The sequence below is a fragment of the Archocentrus centrarchus genome, chromosome 19, assembly GCF_007364275.1.
Source record: "Archocentrus centrarchus isolate MPI-CPG fArcCen1 chromosome 19, fArcCen1, whole genome shotgun sequence".
Classification (NCBI taxonomy): domain Eukaryota; kingdom Metazoa; phylum Chordata; class Actinopteri; order Cichliformes; family Cichlidae; genus Archocentrus; species Archocentrus centrarchus.
In genome coordinates this window covers 27,336,457-27,362,344 of record NC_044364.1, presented here as the reverse complement: position 1 = coordinate 27,362,344, position 25,888 = coordinate 27,336,457, and the positions used below count along the sequence as shown (strand labels likewise).

Genomic DNA, 25,888 nt, shown 5'->3' with positions numbered 1-25,888 from the left:
CTATGTTGTTAAATTGATTTTTGCCTCCAGACAAAGTTCAGATGATGCTGTCAGCGCTCGCTGAAAGTTCTGTCATGTAAGCAACTCATTAAAAACATAAGTCTGTTAACTGAAAACTAAACAGCTGTCTGTATTTCCTTATAAGTAGTACCAAATGTTAATGTAACACTGTTTCACTGACTGATTGTATCAGTCTTAAATCTCTGACAGTGGCTCTGCAGGAACTGCCTTTTAATAGTGAGATTAAAAGAGCTCATGTTATTTGTGCCAACTGTTTTGTCCTGTACTATTTGAGAATTAAATTGTGGTATTAATTAACTGTGGCAAAAGAGCCATTAATAAACTTTTCATTTGTAACTGAGGACTGAGTGTGGGTTTGACCAGCAGATGTCAGTAACACAGCTTAAATCAGCAAAACGGGATCACTCAAAACCCCTTAAAACCTGAAATATTCTCATTCATTCACTGTTGACTTGTGGATTTTGATGAATGATTTCTGTCATTTGGTGAACTAACAGCAGGGCGGCTCTATCACAGAAAGCAGAAGCTCACCACAGGGTGTCAAATGTCAGGATCTGCTTACTGTCACCATACCAACAACACAGGCCAAACAGCTCTCTGACCCCACGGTGGCCTCACCGAGATCATCACGCCTAAACCAGCCACCGCCTGCACACTCCAGCACAAATGCAAGGAAATCCATCATGTTAAAACTTTTTATTTATGAAAAACAAAAAGGATCTCAAAAAAAAAACAAATTACAAGCAGCATTTCTTGTTGTTGGTTTGTCATATTCGATGGCTGCAGGAGTCATTCGGGCAGTTAAGTTACAAAACCTCATGAAGTTTATTTGTGAAATGACACAATGACATAAACCGGTATTTGATTCATACAAAAGCACAATTGGCATACCTAAGTCATGTTTTCTACTATGATTGTCATGAGGGGCAACCTCCAGGCTTGAAGAATGATGCCAAAAAGTGCAGTTCCTCTAGTGTCCACTTGAGGCTGGTTCCAAAACTGAGTCAGTCCTCAGAGACCCCACACCCACGTTAAAATGCCCAACAGCTTGATTTTGTTCCCTGTAGCTAATTTCCAAAGTAACAACTGTGACGGGGTGATTTGTGTTTTCAGTACCTGCCTTATTTAAATGATAATAATTGCATTATTAGGAGTGCGGCTGGAGTGGCAGAAAGTCATCAGAGCTACCAACATGGTTTCTAAACCACATTAGTTTCGATCTGACACGTGTTACTGTGTGATCAGGTTTACTGCCTGAATCTGAAACTGTACACTTTATGACTGCACCTATCTAATCAGGCTTTCCAAAGATAACTGATAATTTAGTGCTCCACCCTCTCACCCAACTTCTAATTCCAAAGAAACCAAGGCGGTGACTGCTGGAACAAAAAGCTAAGGCTTCAAAATGAGTCTTTGCAGACCAATGGGTGGCCAGATCTGTCTTTTATATACAGTCTGTGGTTTTCACTTAAGAAAATGATGTTGAATATTTTGCTTGACAAGTGTATACATATATATATATATATATATATATATATATATATATATATATATATATATATATATATATATATATATATATATGTATAAGTGCAATTAACTTTGATATCTTGTTTCCTAAAGCAGAGAAATTAATGTATTTTTGTTGACTTTTTGTGGGCCTTTGTGTATAAAGTGTCCATCAGTGTTTCAGATGTAATCAGTCAAGTCTGTTTTCTTTAGTCATAAATATGTAATAAAAATGTCATTTTACATTTGGAACAAAACACTACATCTTCAATATTTAAAAAAAGAAATAAGGTAAATGACAGTAATTTTACATTTTAATCATGAGGCACGATTTCCCCAAATTTTCCTTCATGTCATGTTTGAAAGTATAAAACAACAGTGTGAGCACAAGAAGGTAAAAATAAAAGTAAAAGACACTAAAATGTGGAGAAGAATGTGTCCAGGGCTGTGTTTGGTTCCCTGTGCTGGGCAGTTGTTTAACTGTAGACACCTTGTTGTTTATTTAAGTGTCTTTTTTTGCAGTATTTACCCAGCTGTGTAAGTAGTAGTACACGTAGTACAACATGGTGGTGTTTACATACATTCAAGCCTTCTTTGAAGCTTTTAGGAAGCTTTTCATGTGAGATATGACACACTGATCATCAAGTATGTGCATTTCTGTGCTATTTCTCAGTCTTCTTTTTATGATTCTCTTGACTGAGGTTGTTGTCTGCAAACAGATTTGGGTTCTCAGCCAGCGTGGCGCGGACCTTCTTCTTCTCTTTGTAGCGACCGGAGTTGGAGACCTTGACGTGGCGTCCCTTGGTGGCAGATTTATCAACAATTTTCTCCAGTTTGGCATTTAACTGGCTGTCCAGTTCTGGAGAGGGGTTACTGCTCGGGTGGTCTTTGTTCCCGGTGTTACTACCGTGCTCCGCTGGGATCTCATACAGAACCTTGGATTCAGACTTCTTTTTGCGCAAGAAGGTCAGCCTCCACCAGCTTGGTTCAGCCATGACACCAACAGAGACTGGAGGATTGACCTGTAAGGCCCAGAGATTGTAGTTAAGAGTGTGGTAAGCAACTGCAAACAATTCTAACTTATAATAAATATAAACTTTGACTAAACAACTCCAAAACTTTCATTTTGGTGTTGGTTTTTGAGCCATTTCAGAGGTGGACTTGCTGGTGTGTGTTGGATCATTATCCTGATGCATAACTCAGTTACTTTTTCACACAGGGCCAGCTAGTTTTGGATACCTTGATAAACAAATCTTAGATTATCTTCAGATTATCTTTGTCTAATATTAGTCTAATATTAACATTTCTTTAATGATCAGAATCATGTACATGTGAGAAATATGCAAACAGGTAAAAAGTCAGGAAGGGGCCAAATCATGGCGCTGTATATCAGATGGGTTAACTCGGGTCAAATGTCAGCACACTTAGCTGTGCTAGAGCTGCACCTCACAAAACATAGGCGAACTCTGGCCCAGTAATGGGTGCAGTATTTGACTATGTTTAGGTGTGTGGATTTGTGCCACTTTGGGCAAATATAAGTCACATTTGACTCAATCTGGACTAAATGTGGACCATGTGGTGAAACATGGGCAAGCTTGGTTTCACCAGCTGGACTTGGACCTATCATTTAAACTGTACTGGGGCTGAGGCATTTCCATCTTGGGTCATTATGGGGCCAATAGGGTGAGGCTGCTAATGCTGAGGCTAGGAGTATTTTATCCCACCTTTATAAGTGCACATACATATACTGTCAGTGTCAATGCAAACATGTTAGTCTCATCTGTTTTTTTGTTTGTTTGTTTTCAGAGTGGCCTGAGAATAATATACACACCCCTTATACATTCCCCTTTTATTTAGAAATAAAGCTAAAGTCCGAGTCTGTTTTATTTCCATCTAAAGATATATACCAACTACAGTATATATAGTTAGACCAATACTTGATACAGTGAGCCTCTTTATCACTAGATCAGAGTGAGATTTGACTCCAGCCAAATATGTACATTCATTCCTACCTGATCAAAAATGCAAATAAGATCTTTGCAGTGTGGAAAATACACTGTGTAGCCAAGTGTTCATAAAGTTTTAGGTCTGAGCATAAAGCATGGACAGGATTTGGAACCAGATTTCATTTCAACAGTGGCACGCACACAAGACAGTATCATCAGCATAGAGTTAGACAATAGACTGAATAAATGTAAAAATGTATGTTCAAAGTAAAAGTTTTTGTCAAACTGTTTTCCAAATGTCAATAAAGTCCAATATATTGCTGGTGTTATAATAGGATACTATTAAAAGGCATGCATTCAAAGGTTTAATGTAAAAATACAGAGCCATTAGATTCGATTATCATAACTTGAAAGTTAATTTTAATATGCAGTTCAATGGTTTGTGAAAAATAATATAACATAATAATTTATATTATGTCTTATTTTTACACTGTACACCCCAATTCCAATTAATTTTTTGAGTTTCTGTAACATTTTTCTTATTTTGAGCAGACTAAAGTGATTATTTTTGGTTTAACTTGAACTATTTTGTAGATTAGTAATTCCTGTATGCAGCAGTTTTACAGGACCTTAAGCAGAATTTGATTTGGGCCCCCAGTAAATCCATCAGCAACGACCCACCTCAGCACCACCAATATTATCTATATACTGTCTTTGATTAACCATCTAATCTATCTATTTCTCTGGTAGTTCCAGTTTCTCCAACTACTCAAAAGTCAATGCCACTTCTGTTAGCCTCAGGCACTCTCTCTTAATATCAGCAGCTTCACTTCCTGCTTTAATAAAGGTTGAAACAATGACAATATATAAGTATCCGGTGTAGGGAAACCCCATGGTTTGCATTAGCAATTTATGGACGTTAGTTAAATTTTATACACGCTCTCCCACACTTTGTTTTATATTTGTTCCATTCTGTTACAGTTTATTTGCTCAGGATATTTACTTTCATGTGAGAACAGCAAAGCTATAAAACCATGAATGAAGTGGTGGGAGTGTGTGCAGAGTCAGGCTGTGCTGTATTTTCCTGATGCTCATTTAGACTCTACTATAACACTCACTATAAGCTTTTTGGGGTTTTTTGAGTTGCTTTAATAAACGCTTTATTTTAAATCAAACAGGACATGTAGCGCATAATCAAAACTCTCAGCACCATCCATCAACTTTCTCATTTATTCACATTTTCAGCTGCAGATTTGTATTCAGAATATTCGGACCAGTGCTTTTCATCCTCTCACTGCTGATGAACCAGTTCAAAAAGACAAATAACACTTTGTGCTCTCTGCAGGACCAGGTCACAGAAAGCAGACGCTAACTACAGTTGGCTTTCTTCATCAAATGCGCATCTCCGTGATTACGAGGTAAAACCTAATGGGGAGCAACACCTGACACTCTGCTCTCTGCTGATAAATTAATCATTATCTGCACAGGATCCTCTGTCACTCGCATGTGATCTGATATAAAGTCAGGAAAACAAACACTAGGGAGCAAGCTGTTGTCTCCATGCTGAACCAGGAGTTTGGAAACATGTTATATAATCACAAGGTAAAGTAAAGTCTATCCTTGTTGTTCACTACAGAATCACAACATAAGCAAAGGCCTCTGGGTTTTCTCATCAAGTGATATCAGCTGCTTTATTTCAGGTGTATGGATGCATACACAGATAACAATAACAGAATAATACACCCAGCTCTCTGTGGTCCTGTCACCTGGTAACCAAAGTGCTCAAATAACTTCCTGGTGAAGCAATCATTGACTGTTTCATGCTGACAGTGTTTTATCGTATCAAAGGGATCATAAACAGGTTCATGGTTCAGATCAAGTCTTACATAAATCACCTTCAATACTCAGAAACACATAGAAAACATGATTTGTTGCTTTCTTTGAGCTTATTCACCCTCTTTTAATATTTTCTTATATCCGGTAAGAATGTACACTCACGGCCACTTTATTAGGTACACATGTTCAGCTTCTCGTCAATCAGCCAATCACATGGCAGCAACTCAGTGCATTCAGGATTGTATCTGTTAAAGTTCAAGGCGAGCATCACAATGGGGAAGATAGGTGATTTAAATTACTTTGATTACTTTGATTATAAAGTTTTTATTCTTTATCAGCAGTTTCTCCTTGTGGGATCAGTAAAGTATCTGTCTGTGCGTCTGTAAATGTGGCATGGTTGTTAATGCTAGCTGGGCTGGCACTGAGTATTTCAGAAACTGCTGACCTGCTGGGATTTTCCCACACACTGAAAAGGCCTCGTTGATGCCAGAGTTCTGAGGAGAATAGCCAAACTGCTTCGAGCTGATAGGAAAGCAACAGTAACTCAAATAACCACTCACTGCAGCCAAGGTATGCAGAAGAGCGTCTCTGAATGCATAACATGTTAAACCTTGAAGCTGACGGGCCAGAGCAGCATAAGACCTCACCAGGTAACCCTCCTGTCAGCTGAGAACAGGAAACAGCAGCTACAGTTCAGACGAGCTCATCAAAATTCCAGAAGATTGGAAAAATGCTGCCTGCTGCAATATTCAGGCCAAAATTTGACAAATAACATGAAAGCAGAGATCCGTCCTGCCTGGTGTGATGATGCGGGGCACACTTCTGGCCTCTTGGTAGTAACTGAGCATTGTTTAAAATGCCACAGCCTGCCTGAGTGTTGTTGTTAACCATCTCCATCTTCTGATGCCTGCTTGCAGCAGGATGATGTACCATTTCACAAAGCTCAAATAATCTTAACCTGGATTCCTGACTCCACCCAAATGGCCTCCACAGTCACCGGATCTTGATCCAATAGAGCACCTTTGGGATGTGGTGGAACGGGAGATTTGCATCATTGGATGTACAGCTGAGAAATCTGCAGTAACTGTGTGATGCTATCATGTCAACATGGACCAAAAAATCTCTGAGGAATGTTTGCAGCAACTTGTTTAATGGGCTAGTTCTTATATACTGTAGCATTCTTCTACTCTATCTGAGCACTCAAAGCGCTTATACAACATGTTTGCATTCACCCATTCATTCAAGCACTTCCATATGAAAATAAGCTAAGTGCTTTTACTGTCTAACATTCACACACATTCATACTCCAACGCTTGCATCAGAGAGCGACTTGGGGTTCAGTATCTTGCCCAAGGATACTTTGGCATTCAGCCCGGAATTGAACTGCCAACCTTCCAACTAGTAGGTGACCTGCTCTACCTCCTGAGCCACAGCCACAAAGAATTAAGACAGCTCTGAAAGTAAAAGGGGGGGTCTACGAACAAGGTGTACCTAATAAAGTGTTTGGTGGTATCTGTGCATTTATTGTGTCTCCGATGCTGCGTTAGTGGTTAACCTGTGTGTTATTAACCCAGTCTGCTTCCATTTTCTGCAGGCTGCAGAGCGTGAAGGAGCTTTCCCCGAACAGCTATGACTAAAATGGGTGTGGCATCACTGCTCTCCATTTCAACTGCAAATTTTTCAGAGCAATTTTAAATGAGCGTGTTTTTTTCTGATGTTTCTGAAAACTTCCTGATGCTGTAATTTACTCTCACATTTAGAATTTTGTTAAGATGTTTTCACTGAATTTAAATTAAAAACACTCTGTGCTAGTTATGGAAACACAGAGACGTGTTATTGTAAAAGATTCTTCTTACTCAAAGAGCCCAGGTTCTTTGCTTGGGTTTGCAGCTTGTTGATCGATCCTGCAACTATTCTGATGGTTAAAGAAAAAAAGAACATGTGTCATGGCTGCAGACCCGGTCTCCATCCCACACACTCCAGAAGGAAAGCATGATTTACCTGATTACCTTAAAGAATACAGATCATTTCAGATCCAACAGTTACAAAATCATCTTCAGTCGTGCCATCAAAATATTATGAACATCGCAAATAAGTATTTTTTACTGTAGCTGTACACATAAAGCAGTGATAGTATTATAGTAAGCATAGCTTTGAGGTCTTTGTATTTACTATTATTATTTTTAATTATATTTTTATACCTCTACTAGATTTTAGAGGGATTTTACTACAGACGGGACCAAATTGATTCAATCAAAACACATATGTGCAATAAACAAATAAATTATATTGTATTATTAATCATTAAGCTAGTAAGCAGTTTATTAAGTAGCTCATATTAACCCCATCTCTCCCAGCAGCATTTAAAACTTGAGCTTTGAGCTGTGGACGAGACATAAAGTGTTTCGTTAAACCTTAGCTCATAAACCAAATTTTATGACGTTCACAAACACAACCATATCTGTCGCTTTCATGAGGGCTGACAGGAAGTCAGGCCCTTTGCTGTGGTTATTTTATCATGTAGCACCTATGCAAATAAGGAGTCCGTGCCCTGTGCAGAAACACTCATCCTACTCTTATCTGAGCCATGTGATGTTTGGCACCTGGCATGGACCAGCAGTGCAAAGGTTCTTTGATTTAAAGTTGTGGAAACTGCAGCGCAGGTATCTTTTACATTTATTCCTCTGGGCCTGATGTTGCTTTCTGCGTAATCACCTGGGTGTGCACAGGTGCTCAGGTAACAGTTGTTGACTGGGAAGAGCTTTTACGAGTGGCTGAAGCAACACTGTGTGCTTAGTTTCCTTTAATGTATGTTACATTCCCCAGCTCTGAGCATTTCTTCCCTGTTTCAGCCTGTTTTTTTCTTCCACAAACAGGACAGGTTAGTTCACAGCAAACATTTACAGAGCATCTGCATCGTTTTGTTGGTTTTCCATCGTTTCTTCAAAACAAAATACCTTCTCAGCACTTTCAGCAGTAAGTGTTAAGTAAGAGAGCATGTCGATATGCATACATATTTCTGAAAGAATGCCGTGTTTGACTTAGATGTGACCTTTGAGACAAAAACTCCTGTTGACACAAAGGAGGCCCTCCGATTTAATAAGTTACTGTGCGTTCTGTTATGTGTGGGTGAGCCGCTCAGCAAAGCCTCAGAGATCACAGGAGAAACTGTGGCGCACATTTGGAAATCACTAACAAGCTGCAAAGCCTTTGAAAGAACAACGTAGGAGCTGCAGAAAGAGAGCGAGGAGCCTCCAAGGGCACCGAGGGCTTTGCTGCCCTCATAACCGAACTGAAGGTTCACTAGAATCTCAGGTTTCATCCCTTATGCCAGACTTACTGTTGACCCTAACAGCAAAGCTGAAGGAGCTGATGAAGAACCTTTGACTCATAGTTTTTATCAGTAAAAGTGTCTTTTAATCATTTGTTCTGGGGGCTGATTAAACTGTAAACATCACAGAGGTGCAAAGTCCAAAAGGGTTTGCATAACTCCATGTTATTCTCATTTAAAAAATGAGCTCAAACATGATGAATAAAGTCACGTTAAAACATATTGTTTAGCACGCATACTAACCCTGTGTGGTTCCTGATGCTTCCTGATGCTAGAAAATGAATTTGTGTCTCTTTCAGGGTTCGATCCTTTTTAATTATTCAATTAATTCCCTACAAAGCAGCAGTAAAGGTCAAAATGAATAATGCTTTCCTCCAGCTCAAACTGATTTCTTCAAATGTTTCCTTCTGTAAATCAAAAACTCTCAGATGCTGCATTTTTGTTTTTGTTTTTTGTTTTTTTGTGAATATAAGACGAGTAAAAACACCAAGTTTTCAGCTTTGAGAGGCTAAAATCGTCAAATGTCAGGCCTCTTTACCAAAGAATCTTACTTTAGCCATCATTTGACTGTTAAAACACAGCACTCGCCTCAGGCTGCTCGAGCTACAGTCTTCATATTTATTGTTTTGTCCCTCAAATACTTAAAAATATCCAGTTTGAAGCCACATACCATGAGGAAATACAGGGAATTCTCACATTTGAGAAGCTAGAGCCAAAAAATATTTGGCATTTTTCCTTGGAAAATTTACCTTAGCTATTGTTTGGCTATCCAAATACAGCACTTTGCCAACTAATCTACAATTTGCCTCAACTCAAACATCTAACATTATAATCAAGTTTGCTGAGCTGTGGAAGCACCAGTGAATAATATGGAAGAAGCACCAACACTTTAGTAACTGATTCCAGACAAATTACAGCATGTTGCAGCTTGAAAATAAAGGCAAATGTGTGATAAATGTCTGCTTTCTACAGCAGTTTATTGGCTTTAAATGCATTCATTTTCTTACCTTGTTCACAGTGAGCTGGCTGAACAGAGCTTCTCTCACATGTGACACTGTCTCATCATGCTCAGAAACTGTCTCCTCTTTGCTTTTTAGGTGATTCTTCTTCCTCTCCTCAGCTGACTGTGACCAGGTGTAGCATCTCTCGCCCTCTGCCTCTCCCTCTTACCGCGTCCCGCCGCACTCTTCTTTAGCACACACCCTCCTCAAACACACGCACACAAGCACACACCTAGAACCCGCCCAGCTGAGTGCTAATGTCGCAGCCATGTGATTTTTCCCTATCAAGATCACTGGGATCAGGGTTAATGTGAACTTGAGAGGTGAGCAGCTTTCCAAACTGTAAATAAAAACCCCTTATCAGTCTCACTTTAAGTCCAAGTATTGTTTTAATGTGGACTTTGGAGTCAGAATAAAGTGACCTTTCACTGACAGTTTTCTCTTACATAAGTCTTTGTAATGGCTTTGAGCTGGAGGAAGAGACGGCGAGGGAAAGAGCTGCTTTGCATGGCTTGTTTAAAATCACGGACAGTAATGGACACTCAATTTGCAAGTTTCATCTGCATTCAAATGAACTAAAATTCAGCCACTTGAGAAACTCTGTTGTTGCAGGGACTTTGTGTTTGTGTTTTCATGTCTGTCCGGCCTGGAGTTCACAAGTTTTCACCCACATCGAGAATACACTCAGAGAATCTCTTTTTGTTCAGGTTTATTAACACCATGTAACATAAAACTGAACATAACTGAAACTATGATGGCACATTTAACTAAACTATAATGAAGTTCAGTACATGTATGGAGGACCGAAGCAGCCAAAATAAAACATACATGAATAAATAAATAAATAAATTGCTCAGTAACAATATTATCTCATCAAATGCACTAAATGTGTAAAAAATGAAAATAGGCAACAATTAATTTATAAACTGTGGTTTTAATTAATATCAACAATTTAATTTTCCTAATTCATTTTACTAGTACACACCCATGCTACAATTATGACTGGCCTATTTGTTTTGTTGGAAATGAAATTTTATAAGTTTTAAGTAAATGCAAAAAAAAAGGGGGGCAACATGACTTTATAATGTATCATGTAGAATTCAGCTTTTGTGGATATAAATGAGATGTCACTGTGGTGTAATTAAAATGATAAGACGCTATCAATAGGCAACATAATGACATTACAATATCTGATATAAATGAGAACCTTCGAAGGCCCGACGTGTGGCTGTGTGCTGAGTTTGGCTGCTCGGTTCCTTATCTCGTGTAGGAGGAGTTCACAGCCACAGAAACAAACACACAGACAGATATGTGTTCTGTGTGTTTCCTCCATTTATTTACTTTTCCATTTATTTATTTATTTACTGAGCTGCCTACTGTCCTGAGCTCAGTTACATCTGTGCACACGTCTGTGTGTGTGTGTCTGTCTGTCTGTCTTAATTTAATTATTTAATTTTTATTTCTTACTAAACTTTTGTTGTATTTGTTGTTTTTATTGCCTTAAGACATTGTAGAGCTGTGTATATTTGTTATTTACACCCTTTTCTCTCTCTTATGTTGATATATTTTATGGTAAACACACTAAGAAAAAAAATGAAGAAAACTTACATTTATGCAGAAATATCATGAGTCTTCTTCAAGCAAATGACTGAATCTTACGCAAACAAGAAATCGCCAACATTTTCCAAGCATTTTTCTACATTTTCCGTGGATTTCGGGGAATAACTGGCCTACAGTAAAGTGACGCCGCTGCCCTCTAGCGACAGATTCATTAACTGCACCTCCACGATTCACCAATCAGCTGCTGCCATCGGCATAGCAACATCGCCTCCACGGATTGGCTCTGCTTCTCCTAACGTGTCATAAACAGAAAAGATCCGGATGGCGATGTTAAGTCTGCATAAAGCAGAATACGATCGTTTAATGAAGCCGTGAAGTGTCGGAAGAGCTTTTAAAAAGAAAAGGAAATAATGGAGGTGAGATGAAGCGCGCTATTTTCTCTGACTTGGCTTTAAAAGCGAGCCTGCACACTAAAGCTAAAGCTAGCTAGATGACACACAGTCAAAGTCCAGATAAATGACAGAAAAATGATTTCCCCCGATTTTAAGTAGTAGAAAGCCGTCTGTCCTCTGGCCTGTGGAGCTGTTTACGCCTGATGCCTTGGTAGCGGCTTAATGCAATGGTTTCCCACCTGTACGTTAAAAAAAAAGAGAGAGAGAGAAAGGTGTAAATAACAAAATATTGACTGTCTCATTTCAGCGGAACATTCAGACTCTTCCCATCGACATACAGACCAGCAAACTCTTAGGTAAGACCAAAACACACGCATTCAAAGCAAGCCTGTGTTTGTGTCCCGCTGCAGCTGAGCTACAGCCAGCTGTTCCTGCCCTGCAGTCATCTCTCACATGCTGGCTGAAGTAGATGTTACAGGCTCGCTCCTCTGTGTGATTTCAGACTGGCTGGTGGACCGGCGGCACTGCGACCTGAAATGGCAGAGTGCGGTGAAGGTGATCAGGGAGAAGATCAACGCAGCTATCCAGGACATGCCGGAGAACGAGGAGATTAAGCAGCTCCTCTCCGGCTCCTGTAGGTCTCCTGCAGAACAATAAGCTCACCCAGCCATTTAGCAGCATTCTTAGCCTCCTCAGACTCTCCTTTCCATTTTTTTTAAAGAATAGATAAGTCTTTATTGTCATTATGTGATTGATACATGCAGCAGAAGTTTCTTGTGCGCCCAATAAAAGATCAATGCTCACATCCATACACTGCAACCGCACTTAAGCACATTGCATCTACTCACACATAAATATTTTCAAACCATAAATCATCAAAGTCATCAAGGCATCACATATTGCAAAGCAATACTCCTGTGAACCTATAAAGTTCAGCTGTGCTAAGTAGGAAGTAGGATGGTTATGTGGGGATGAAACTGTTCTGTAGTCGGGAGGTGCGGGCTGAGATGGCCTGGAGCAGGGAGCAGGGTGAAGATGGTTTGCAGGGTGAGTCTCGTCCTGCAGAATGCCACGTGTACAGCGGAGGCCCCATGTCTTAACGATGTCATCCGGAGGAGTCAGAGGAAGTCCAATAATTCTCTCAGTAGACCTTATGACCCGGCTGAGAGATTTCCTGTCTTTGCCTGTGCATAGATACAGTATGTGATGACACTTTCAATGCAGCAGTGGTAAAAGGACTTTAGCAGCTCAGGGGAGAGGTTGTTTCTCTTCAGTGTTCGTAGAAAGCAGGTCCTCTGAGAGACCATCTCCACTTCCTCCCCAGTGATGATGAGGGATTGAGGGTTCGCCTTCTGTCATCAGAAGTCCAGTCAGTTTGAACTACATTTCAAAGTTTTACCTTTAAAAATTGCATTTACTTGTTTATATAACCGTCCACTATTACATATTTTTGACAGAATAATTACGGTTACAGTAGTACAGTAGGCTTTGCTTGTAATAATAAATGTCGACTTGAGAAAATATTGAATATTCAATATTCAATCTTTGTAGAGCCTACAAATGTCACCTACGTAAGTGGCCGACGTCGCTGTTAACATTTATGGTAGTGCTTGTTGCATTATGTGTTAATTACCTTATGGTCATGTTCCAATGTTTTTCCCAGCCATGATAGAAAGAAATAAAATGCCAGGAATTTGGGTTGTACATACTTACAGCACATAGATTTCCTGCTGAAGCGTAAATCCCGAGTTAAACCACAGTCGCCAGGATGTTGTCACTCATCAGTGTTGGTCTTTTCATGTTCACACAGTGAAATGACAACCAGAACACGTAAAAAGCAGCTTGATTTAAAAGTCGTGTTTCACGTTGGGTAAAGATGCAGAAATAGAAGCACCAGCCAAATATGCAAAGATTAAAAATTGGTCCTTTCTTGTCAATAAGATGGTGAAAAACAGATTTGCATGCATGCTCTGTTTTAGCTAACGGCTTAAGGTGTAGAGAAATGATTAAAACAGAGATGTGGTGATCTGCAACTTCAAAAAGAAACTTCTTCTTCATGTTTATAAATATGAGGTCAACGTAATGCTATCAGAATATTGGATTTTTGGCTTTTGTTTGTCTTGTTTTTTTTTTTTACATCTTTACTGATTTTACCAGGTCTGTTTTTGTTTGTTTGTTGGTTTTTTTCTTGTCATCAATGTTCTTATTTTTAAGAGGCTGAGGAGCTGCAACAAAATGGAGACTATCTACTATCTAATCTAAGCTAATAATGGCAGTCGGGAGAGCATGGCGAGGTTTAGCAAGAAGTGGTGTCCCCTCCCAAACCAGCCTCAGCCTTTTTATCCACACCCTGTAGACAACTAGCAGTTAACCTCAGGCAGCACCCAAAGACTCTTTTACTGCCACTGCAACACCAGCAGGGGTTGCAGTGGGCTGTGACTGTGGTGTTTATTGCATTACAAACAGCTTTTCACATGTAATTTAGAAACTGTTTCCTCTTTTCCCTGAATGTTTCTAAATTTTCATCCTTTTTTTTTGCCCGTTTTCACTGACAGACATTCACTACTTTCACTGTTTGAGGATCGTGGAGATCCTGAAAGGAACTGAGGCCTCCTCTAAGAACATCTTTGGCAGATACTCTTCACAGAGGATGAAGGTGAGAGGATTCAGACACGGTGCTGCTGCAGGTCTATCAGAGTTAATCATTTGTGTCTCAGGCTGAGGGGATTTTTGCATTTTGGATTTTTGCTGTTAAACTTTGTGTTTTCATTTTCACAGGACTGGCAGGAGATTCTGTCTCTTTATGAAGCAGATAAAGTCTATTTGGGTAAGTGGGACATCATCATGGTATGAGAACATCTGTGAACCTAACACTGCATGTGTTTGGCTCTGTATTTCATACAGGGTGTCTCTGGGTCCTCTAAAAGAAAAAAAAAATCTTAAAATCTCTTCAGTGTACATTGACTGACGGATGGTTTAAAATGTTTTTTAGTCTCATTAGTGTACACATTTCCAGCTCTCAGTGCTGCTATTTTTATCCCCTTTAAACATTTAGATCGTGAATGTGACTGCATTGTTAATGCGTTACAGTTAACCTAAGACTTTCATGCTGTTTTATGTGTGTGAAAACAGTTAGTGATGACTTAACTTAATTATTGTAGCTCATGCCTGGGCTTGTACTCAAGCCCAGGCGGGGAATCAGTTTAGGCCCAGTGGGATTTTGACCTCACAGCGCCCTCATGGAAACGATGGAGATGATTAAGAAGACCAGCTTGCTTGTTTAGTCTGTGGCCAGACTTCACAAAGTGCTGCATGTGACATTTTTATGAGCCCCCCGAGCACTGTTTGTCCTCAGTTTATGTCATATTGTCTATTTTTATTTGTTTAGTTTGTTTATTTTGCATGGAGAACACACAATTCAAATATTGTACAAAATAAATAAAATTTAAAAAGCATTTACTATTGTTTCCCCACAATGGTGGGGAAACAATAGTAAATGCTAGCAATCAATTATGAAAATCTAAGCATCACACAATCATTAAATCTAAATGCATTTAAACCACATGAACCAAAGTTCATTTTCACACAGCTCGCTGGTCGCAGATCTGAGACTCTGTAGTCACATTTTCAGGATGTTTCACAACCTGAACACAGAAACAGAAAATTAAACTTTGTATCTACAAATTGCTGATGTGGCAGCACAGAAGTACAAGAGAGCATTTGGTTTTTGGTTTTTGGTTTTGTTTTGTTTTTTCCCCCCACATCTGCGTGGCGTTCTCCTGGTGCTTCTCCCACTGAAAAATATACTGGGTTTGTACTTCTCATCTGAGCACAGGACACGCTCGCTAAAGAGATTTATCATCATGGTTCAATTAAGGTTAATAAAAAAAAATTGCAGACTAAACTTTCTTCAGTCGCAGACGCCACAGACTACTGTCTGCTCGGAGTCTGCTTAAAGACACTCAGTGTGGGGCGCCTGGGTGGCTTAGTGGTGGAGCCGGCGACCACATACGTGTGCCGTGCCGTGTTGCGGTGCGGTGCGGGCGGCGCGGGTTCGCGTCCCGGCCTGTCGCCAATTTGGCCGCGTGTCTTCCCCTGTATCTTTCCCCCATTTCCTGTCTCTCTCTCTCTCTCTCTCTCCACTGCTAACAAAAGCCGCTGTGGCCAAAAATGCAAAAAAAAAAAAGACCTGGGCCCCGGTGGTTTAGTGTCACAGTAAATTGGAGAGATTGGAGCCCCATGTTCACCCTCTAACAATCAATTTTACACTCAGACCCAAGTGGGGCCTTGTGGCTATACAAAGTCTAATACATGTGTATCAAATTGTTAGAAAACCTAAATTAGCAACTCATGACAGTAAAGATTCCTCTGCTTTATTCTCTTTGACTCAGTGAGAACCATATTCTACAAAATGGACTTTATTTTGTGTTAAATAAGACTGACAGTCTGAGGTCCAAAGATCTGAAGTCTCCCTTGAACTGAGGTCATAGTTTCCTCTCGGACTTCTGTACAGTCGGCTTGTTTTGCAACCAGAGGAGTCGCCCCCTGCTGGAAGGAAGGAATGCAAGTTGAAGGCTTCACTTTTCCGCCCTGGAAGCTGTCAGTCTCTTTTACAGTCTTGGTTTTGTTGTATTTTTCCTTCTACACTTAAATTTCATCTAATCGGTGTTAAAAGTCACACACTCACACCTATGGGCAATTTAGAGTGACCAATTAACCTAACCCCAGTAACTGCATGTCTTTAGCCTATGGGAAGAAACCCACGCAGACACGGGGAGAACATGCAAACTCCACACAGCGAGAGGCCCAGGCCAAGGTGGAATCAAACCCAGGCCTTCTAGGTGGTATTCCAGGTGGTATTCCTAACCACCACGCCACTGGTTATCTGTCTCTCTGTGTACACCCCCCCCCCCCCACGACCCTGAACAGGATAAGTGGAAGAGGATGGATGGATGGATGGAGGTGTTAAAAGTTCTTAAAGTCTTAGGTTTAACTTGCTTCTACCCATAGGCTCCCTGTTAAACAGCAGAAAGGTTATGAACAGGAAACTTTGTTGCTGCATTGTTATAGCGTGAATATATATCGACCACAAAACCCAGCTGAAGAAACTGAATAAATAATAATAAAAAATGTGTTTCTGTGTCCCAGCGGAGTTGGCCAGCCTGCTGAGTCGTAACGTGAGCTACGAAGGCCCGGCTCTGAGGAGGCAGCTGGCCAAAGCTCAGCAGCTCCAGCAGGAGCTGAGCAGGCGGGAGGTGGAGTGCCAGAGCTCAGCCGCAGACCTGAGGGAACGCTACTATGCTGCCTGCAGACAGTATGGCATCACAGTAAGTGCAAGAACATGCACACCTCCAGGAGAATATTTAGACACATGCACTGAGAGTTCTGCATTTTTGCATAACTACTAAGTCAAGTTTATTTTTATAGCAAGATGAGGAACAGCCACAAAGTGCTTTAGGGAGGTAAATCAGTAAAACCAGCCCATGCTAAAAGCAAGGTGGACGCACATGAACCAGGCAAACAAAACTCAAACACGATCCAAGTGCCTGTCTGAACAGATGAGTTTTAGGCTTCTTTCTGAAGAAGGGTGCAAAAAGAAAGTGATTGGCTGGTCTGTAGTTTTGGAGCTTTTAAATGCACAGCCCCCCCCTTAGTTTTCAGATGGTGGAGCAGTTCCATAATGTAGTTGGGAGCTTACCCCGTAAGATGGTAAAAATAAGAACCAAGATTTTAAACTGAAATCTAAACCTGACAGTATGCTGCTGCAAAAGCTTTAAAAGTGGATTTCTGTGTGAAATTTATGAGTTAAAAGTATGATAAAGTGACTTATTTGCTGCTTACAGGGTGAACATGTGCCTCGAGAGCTTCAGGCTCTGGTGAAGGACTTACCAGCGGTTCTTGACAAAGTCGGGAAGGATGCAGGGAAGCTAGAGGAGCAAATCCAATTTTACGCAGCTTTTACAAACTTTGTCTGTGACTGGTGAGTACGGGATACAGTAGAGCTGCCATGTTATGGAAAAAATCATCATTACAATTATTTTGGTCAATAATTGTCATCTTGATTATTTAAAGTGGTTATTTATTAACTTAACAAACAGCTTAAATTTTACAAGGAATTTCCTTGAACTATAAATATAATTCAGACAAAGAGCAAATGATGAAGTAAACTTTAAAAGGTGGTCATGGTGGGGTTGTTCTGTAAGGAGTCAGGCCACAAACTAATGGCGAGATTTGACCATAAAGGCTGTTGCACAAGACAACTGCCCAGCACCTTGGTCGTGCACAGGTCAGTGGGCAGGATGATGCAGGCAACTCAACGATCCTTCAGGTTCACCTGTGAATACCTTTCGTGATCTAGACTTGTTTTAGATACACTATACTGCTAAAAGTCATTGAATTCAGGTGTTCCAATCACTTCCATGGCCACAGGTGTATAAACCAAGCACCTAGGCATGCAGACTGCTTCTACAAACATTAGTGAAAGAATGGGTTGCTCTCAGGAGCTCAGTGAGATCAGGTTGCCAACTAATCAGAAGTTCAGTGGTTTGTTCGCTGGCTCCTTCATTGTGCGTCTTTGAGATGCTGATCCCCAAAACAGCTGAAAGAACTTTAAGGATGCATGTGGGATTGGGTGAATTCAGTTTTCAGTGTAAAAGCTGAATCTGTGTTGTTCTAATAATCTGGTTTTGATCAAATTGGAAGCTAAAATAAATTCATTGAAAACAATTTTATTGAATTTGAGATCCACTTTAGATGCAAAATATTTGTGTTGGGTCACATAAGCTCACATGTTGTCCTCTGTAGGTCTGAGTCAGTCCTGCCCATGCTGACATTTGCCCAGAAAAGAGGAAACACAACGTTTTATGAGTGGAGAACGGGGAAAGTCCCCACAGTTATTGAAAGGCCAGTTGTGGAGGAATCACTTCCTGATACAGTCACAGAGGACACGGTCAGTTTCACTGTCTGTGTAGTACATGTTGATCAGGGCCATATAATTAAAACTACCAAGAAACTTGTCTTTTTTTTTTTTTTATTATTATTAAATGCAGTTCATGTATCTAAATAGGACCCTAATGTTGAATAAATGCCTGCATATTTCAGTCTTTTCAAACGTTCACTCACAGCAGAGGTTTTCACTTACTTGTGTTTCTGCATTGTCTTTAAAATCTGCTTTAGATCGACTGGGGCGACTTTGGCAAAGTATCAGATTCCCTCGGTGTGAGTTCAGGCATCACAGTTGAGGATGGAATAGACTGGGGAATCAGCCTGGAGCCAAACTCTGAGGTAAGACATCTGAGCATGGCTACATGCATCCTTTCCTCTAAAAGAGCGATACAGTGCAAAAGCTTTTCAAAAGCTACATCCTCATCTTAAACCAACTGCAACGCCTGAATTCCACAGCAGAAATTCAGTGAGTGTGAAAACTTGTTAGCAAACTGAGCTGCATCAAGTTGAGACTGTCAGAGTAGATGCAGAAAGTAATGGAGAGAAACAGCAAAACTACAGGAGAAATTGCATATATAAAGTTATTACATTTTTTTAAATAGTGGAAATGCATAGCTTCCACTAAAGCATAGTTGCTTCCTTGCACAGCAATTTGCACCACAGTTGATGCCATTACTGATGGCATGTGGTCAACTTTGGTGTCTTTTCAGCAACTCCAGGTCTTTGTAACTTGGCACAATTTCATCTCCAAAGTCTATCAATGCAGTTTGAGTCCTGGATATGCACAGAACATTTTTTTTTTCCCAAATAAAAAACATCATACATTGTGTTTGGGTTTGAATAGCATACTTCCTGTACACTGCTGCTCCCTGCAGTATAGATATATTTTTCCCAGCAGCAACACCGTTCATTTAAGTGCAGTGCAGTGCAGTGAGGGAAGCATATACGTTTGTGGCGCTGTGTTGATGTCAGTGTGTGTATGCAGAAAAACCTTTTATAGTTATTTAATTGTTAATGATTGATAAAAATGGTTGACTGCTTGGTGTGAACTTCTTGCTGCAGTAAGGTAGAGGCCAGAAAAGGTTTGAGAACCACCAGCTAAAAGTAATAAGTTAATAGTTGAAGTGAATGCTGAAGGATAAGTTGGGTAAAATTGTTAAAAGTACTGAGGAAATGGTTTACAGTTAGCTAAAGGTAAGGAGCTAAGTGTTAAAAAGTCCACCTGTGGCTGCAGCCATTGAAGAACTTGACGAAATACCTGCTTCCAGTTCAAACCAGCACATTTGTTATGGGTGGTACTGATGAAGGCTTCTTTGAGACAGAAAAAACTTTAATAAACCACAGTGTTGATTGCTCTGTGGGACCGGGGTTGGTTGGGTAATGGTAGGTGAAAGGCTGAACTGTCCTCTCTCTGTCATCAGGACCCCGGGGCAGGCACAATCAACTGGGGTGATGGTCCAGAAGCTCCCATTGAAATTGAAGTTGTGGATACTGGCACAGACTGTAAGAAACTTTATTTCCTCCAAATCCTTTTAATGCTTGCAGCTGTCACATGCTCACCTGTTAAAACGTCTGTTTGCTAAAGAGACTCATTTTATTTTGAAGGCCCAGAGGGAGTGGCGAGGGGTGAAGATGCTCTGACTATACTGGAAAACCCTCAGTCACGCAGCCAGTTCATTGATGAACTGATGGAGGTAAAGACTAGTCAAATCTATTGTTTATATATTAATTATCTAATTCAGGGTCACTGGGAGGGCTAGCAGGTATCATAGGGCACACCTGGACAGGTCGCTAATAAAGAAAGAAAGACAGTCATTCACGGGCAATTTAGAAACACCAATTAGCCTAACTGTGGGAGGAAACTGGAGTACCTGGTGAACCCACACACACACAGGGAGAACATCAAACTCCACACAGAAAGACCCCAGGAGGGAGTCGATCTTACAGTGACTTGCACAGTTATTTAGGTTGAACATTTGCATTTTAACTGAGGTTGTGGAGCTGAAGCAGTGATTGGTCAGCAGGTGTGAAAGATTTGGGAGTCGAGTAGCATGTGAGGAGTCCAGAGATGGGACATGCACGCCATGCAGGACTTCAAACACAAACACCGGCCTGCCTTCAGTGTGCTCGGAAATTAAACTTGGAAGCTGCAATTGTAAGATTATTGATGATGACTATTTGTAAATATCATTTAGACCCACAGGTGTCCTCAATAAGCCATTAAACCTATTTAAATAGGGGAAAAAGTTCTAATTGAACTGCTTAGAGTCAGATGGGGACATCCCAGTTCTCTTTCCAAAAACCCGGTGGGGCTGTTCTATAGGCTTCTTGGATTATTGCTGAAAATAATCTCTGTGGGAGGGAAGTGTTTAAGATTTCTATGAATTTTCTTCTCTCTGTGCCACTTTTGTCAAATATAGTAGTACTTATCCATCTATACTTTTAATTAAGTGGGGTCAGGGGAAGCCTGTCTCATTTGGCACTGGTCATGAGGCAGAGCACACCCCAAACAGGGTGCAGTAATTCACATCTATAAGAATTTGAAAATGTGAAAAACAAGAAAAGCAAACACATTGTGATAGTACTGCAACACAAGTAATAGTGCAGTAAAGTAGAATGAAGTATTCACAGTGTAGCTTCTACTTTACTTGTTTTTGCTCTGAGAAGAATCCCCTTGCATTTCTTGTGTCTGTAGCGGTGGCGGGGTAAGAATGAAGCCGCGGCTGCAGCTGAAAATTTTGCAGTATGTAATTCAAATGCTTTGAAGGTTACGTCTGACTGTTAACCATGATGCATACTCCAGAAACGCAGAAAGTGTTTACCGGGTCAGCCCCTCAGTCAGTGACCTAGAAAAGAGATCCACTGTCTGGGAAGATAAAGAAGAAAATCACTGCAGAGCACGGTCAAGATGAAGGCTACGAGACCATTGCCAAGCAGCCTGATGTTACTGTGAGCACAGCTGCTGCACGTCATTATAAAGTTTGAGATAAGCTGACTGGATGTGGCCACAAGGCTGCAAGAGGAAAGTTAAAATGGTGGGGAAAAGACCTCCAAGATTGAGGTCAGTGTCTGGTTCTACCATTCATTATTTTATTTTTTAAAGAATGAAAACCAATGCATTGCAACAGTGAAATATGTAGGAGGCTGCATTTCACTCCACAAAGGAGCTGAAAAGTGTGAAAAGATATAGGACCCAGACTAGAATTGAGTCATGGGTTCTCTATTTGGTGCTAGTCACAATTTGTGCTGCACAGTGAACTAGCTGCTGGTGAGATAAGGAAGCTTCTGCACAGAGAGAACTGCACAAACTGAGGCAATAAAGGCACAAGGTATGATCTCCGAGTCTTGGATTAAGGTGAAGCGTTTAGCTGGCTATCAAAGTTTCAAATGATGCCGAGATTTTTTTTATGCAGTTAGATTTCGATGTCAAAGACACAGCAGAAAATTAGGATCTGAGCTTAACAGTGGTTCACATGAAGGAACCGCTCCACGATCCAGGTGCAACCCTAGATAGTTCGTGTTCATGGAGGATCTTAATTTTTTTAATGTGGCAGTTCATTTATAGCATTCAAATGTTGGATTTGATCATCTGTCACTAACCCAACACACTGGCTTCATTTGTTGGTGCAGCTGGAGGTGTTCCTGACTCAGCGCCTGAGTGAGATGGGAGAAGAGGCCGATGTGGTAGCTATGAGCCAGTTCCAGCAGGCCCCCTCTATCATCCAAGGCCAAAGCCGCAAACACATCCAGGAGATGCTGTCTGAGGTGCAGGACCTCCTGGTGAGGCTCACCTCTCTCCGGATGCAGCACCTGTTCATGATCCACGCGTCTCCACGGTATGATGATCACCGTAGTATCAGCACGATCATCTCTGAGCTTTAATTCAGGGAACAAACTGTGTGAATACATAACCTTCCTGTAAGATGAAGAACTCTTCTCTCTTAGCACTTTATTGTGAGTTTTCTATATATTAGCTTAACAACGTCGTAGTTTGGAGTGTCATTAAACGTCCACATACAGTTCAGGTCTGATGTTTATGGACAGCATGAGTATTTTGGCAATAATCAAACTTTCAGTCATTTCTGTGAACTGTTTTTCTGGGGCTGAATGATTGCGCAACATCCATCTTTGAGAGGAAAAAATAAAGCTCTTATACAACCTCTAGCCCACAAAGAAATACAGTTTTTGTACTCAAAGATGCATTTTGACCAATTCAGGCCCAGAAAAGAATCATTCCTGATAAATAACTGCAAGCCAGATATTATCTATGATTACAAGTAAGTTTTATTTTCTAACTCTTTCTATTGGAAAAGAATAAAAAAATGTCGATTTTTCCTGTCAAACTTTGCTTTTGTAGATTTTAGAAGGATTTTCTTGCCCCAAAATAACTAAATTTCACCTGTTTTTATATATATATAATTTTTTTAACACAAAACCGCAAACATAAATTCAAAAGACACGAAGAAAACAATTTTTTTTAAATTAAAAATCAACAGTTTTTCTTGGTTTGCATGAAGACAACGAATCACTTTCACGTATTTGTTTTTTTTTTCTTTTATTGAACATTTTTATAATTTTTAGAGGCAATTTTTGAAGAGAGTACTGCTTGAAAAAAGGTTCAAACCTAAATGAAGACCACTGGCATCATATCGGAAAATTTATAAAATCATTGTTTGAACCACAAAAGCAAAGTTTTGGGATCAAAACTTTATTTTTCAGTTTGTTTACATGTAGAGAACTAGAAAAACATCATTTAACCCCAAAGACAAAAGTGAAAATCTGTTACTGTTATCATTAGTTCCATGATTAATTTCAGCCGTAACTGTACAGAATGTATAATATGTTATCACGTAGGAGGGTTTAGTTTGATGTAAAGGACACTGACCATGAATTTTATTGAGTATAAGGTAAGCCACTTTCAGCTGCTCCCTTATTCGCGAGGCGGTGCCACAGCGGGAAGTGCTTCATATTTGATTTGGCAGATTTTTAGAAATGATATATATATTTTTTTAAATCTACCTTGAGCATTAGTCAGGAAATAAAGTGGAAACTCCCTTTCTGTGCATCTACACACACTGTTTTACATGGCGCGCGCGTGTGTGTGTGTGTGTGTGTGTTTAGGTATGTTGAGCGTGTGTCAGAGATGCTGAGACAGAAAATGAAGCAGGCAGACATTCTGGTGCTGAAAGGTGCCACAATGGCAGAGAAGAGGCAGGAAGCCCTGCAGGAGCAGTCCAGGCTGGAGCCTCGTGTTGACCTGCTGGCAGGACGCACCCGGGAACTCCAGAAACTGGTACTGCCTTCATTCATACGTTAGTGGGGTTGCTAATTTCTTAGAAAACATAGAGTGAAAGGGTACAGATTGTAATTGTGATACCCACGATGATCTCAGAAGTAACTGATGATTGTTCTGTTTGTTTTCACAGATTGAAGCAGACATTTCAAAGCGATACCACAACAGGCCTGTGAACCTGATGGGGGTTCATATTTAGTGAACTTCACAGACGGTCATATTTTGTCATGATCGCCAACAGAAATAAAAAGTGATATTTAATGTAAACATGTGGGGTTTTGTGTTCTTTACATCTTTTGTGTTAGTGCTGTCAGGATAAAGAGACAGCAAGTGTTAAAAATAATACAAATGTGACAAAAGCAACTTGTGTAAAATAAAATGTTAGGATTCAGTCTGGGTTTAAAACCAAAGGATAAAAATGGGGTTTAAGCAGGTTTAAAATGTCCAGTTTTTCTGTTTTGTATTAAAACAAAACGCAGTGTTGTGCAAAAGTCTTGGGCCACCCCTCGCGTCTTTATATTTGGCTTCCAAGGAGGCAGACTTCCAGGCTTTCTGAAGGTCTTTGAGAGTTTTTCTTGGCTGACATTGGCTGCTTTTTCACGCATTTTCAGTTCAGTCCCTGTACCTGACCATTTTCAAAATGCCAAAAATAACAGTTTTACAGTCATGAGTATTTTTATACCAACAAGGTGATTCCCAAAGAGCTACTGTCCAAAAACATCGCGTATTTAGGCGTGTATGCAGTGTGTCCTTAAAAAAACTGAGCAGATGAACAGTATCTGAAAATCATGTCTGCAAGAAATAGAAAAAACATCCAGCAGAGACCTGAAACAGGACCCAAGAGATGCATCAGGACCTTCAGCTGATCCACTGAAGCCTCATTAGAAATGGTCTCAGTAGAGTGGCGGCTGTCAGGAAGCTCAAGACCATCCTAATGATGACATGTATATTTTTTTGTTGGTGGTGTTTGCCAAAACGTCCTGGCTTATTTAGTTTTGTATGCGCGTGTTTTATCTCCGTGTATCCATCACGTATAAAAGTCAAACATGCTTTGACTTTTATTGCAAAGTGCAAAGGGACTCAAAATTTTTTAGATTTCATTCATTATCATTGATCTGCTTTTGAGACTTGGTGTAATTGACAAACTGCATATTTTAAATTTATAAGATTGGAAGGCTGGGGTGAGAATTTACAGGATTAAAGTTGTAAATTTATAAGAAAGCACTCTCAAATTTACGAGGACAAATCTGGCAAATATAAGAGAAAAAAATGGCCTAAAAAGGAGTGTTATTAGTCATGGGACTGTATGGACCACGAAAAATATAGTACACCTAAAAAATAGTAAGTGCTGTAACTAACTGTACAAATGTGATTCCCTCAGTATTTCCAACAATGCCATGTGACAGCACAGTGGAGGGCTGCTTTATTTGGGGGACACAGCACTGTGTGACAGCAGAGTTATTACTTAATGTCTAGGTAATGTGCTTTTCAGTGCTGCACTTTGGAGACAGTCCCGAGAAAAGATTGTAAAGATACAAAATATATCAAAGAAGAAAACCTTTGGTCATGGTGTCATAGTCTGCTCATAGAGTTAGAACAGGACTCGATCATGTTTTCTTTTTCCAGGTTAAAATAGGTTTCAGTAATAGGGTTACACATGTGCTGTTCTTTAAAATATGTTGAAAAAATGGTTAAACAGTTATAAGAGATGTAGAAACAAAACAAAAAAAGTGGATTTGTAACTTATTTTAAATTATATCTGACATGCAATCTGGCTATCAAGAAGCTGGGACAAGAGGAAAAAATGCCATTTGGGGGATTCTCAAAAACTATTTTGAAACCACTTTTCAATAACTATTTTTACATTTTTCTATCAGAACGGGTTAAATTTACACAACAAACGTAATATTTTCTGTTCCACCCATGGATTATTTTAAGATCCATGGGTGGGACAGAAAATGTCCTGCCCATGAATATCTTCCCAGCATGAACCCTGAAAAGTTAAGCGATCCGTACGCAATTGACTGAAAAAGAAATCACCAAATTTTTCCAAA

At 40.0% G+C, this 25,888-nt stretch overlaps 2 protein-coding genes across 2 annotated transcripts; one reads left to right on the top strand and one right to left on the bottom strand.

Annotated features, from left to right (window-relative positions):
* Positions 1-1,831: 1,831 nt before the first annotated feature.
* prr15lb (proline rich 15 like b) lies at positions 1,832-9,811 on the bottom strand. Its single transcript, XM_030755699.1, has 2 exons — positions 9,651-9,811; positions 1,832-2,552 (listed from the first exon to the last, which is right to left on the bottom strand). Exon 2 carries the CDS (start codon positions 2,523-2,525, stop codon positions 2,193-2,195), a length of 333 nt encoding a protein of 110 aa, XP_030611559.1. The 5' UTR covers positions 2,526-2,552; positions 9,651-9,811; the 3' UTR covers positions 1,832-2,192.
* Positions 9,812-11,481: 1,670 nt separating this feature from the next.
* Positions 11,482-24,101, top strand: cdk5rap3 (CDK5 regulatory subunit associated protein 3). Its single transcript, XM_030754982.1, has 14 exons — positions 11,482-11,620; positions 11,904-11,952; positions 12,099-12,230; positions 14,152-14,252; positions 14,375-14,423; positions 16,745-16,923; positions 17,440-17,576; positions 18,401-18,545; positions 18,773-18,880; positions 19,963-20,044; positions 20,147-20,235; positions 22,172-22,377; positions 23,663-23,834; positions 23,968-24,101. The coding sequence occupies exons 1-14, from the start codon at positions 11,615-11,617 to the stop codon at positions 24,031-24,033; spliced, it is 1,521 nt and encodes a 506-aa protein (XP_030610842.1). The 5' UTR covers positions 11,482-11,614; the 3' UTR covers positions 24,034-24,101.
* The last annotated feature ends 1,787 nt before the right edge of the window (positions 24,102-25,888 follow it).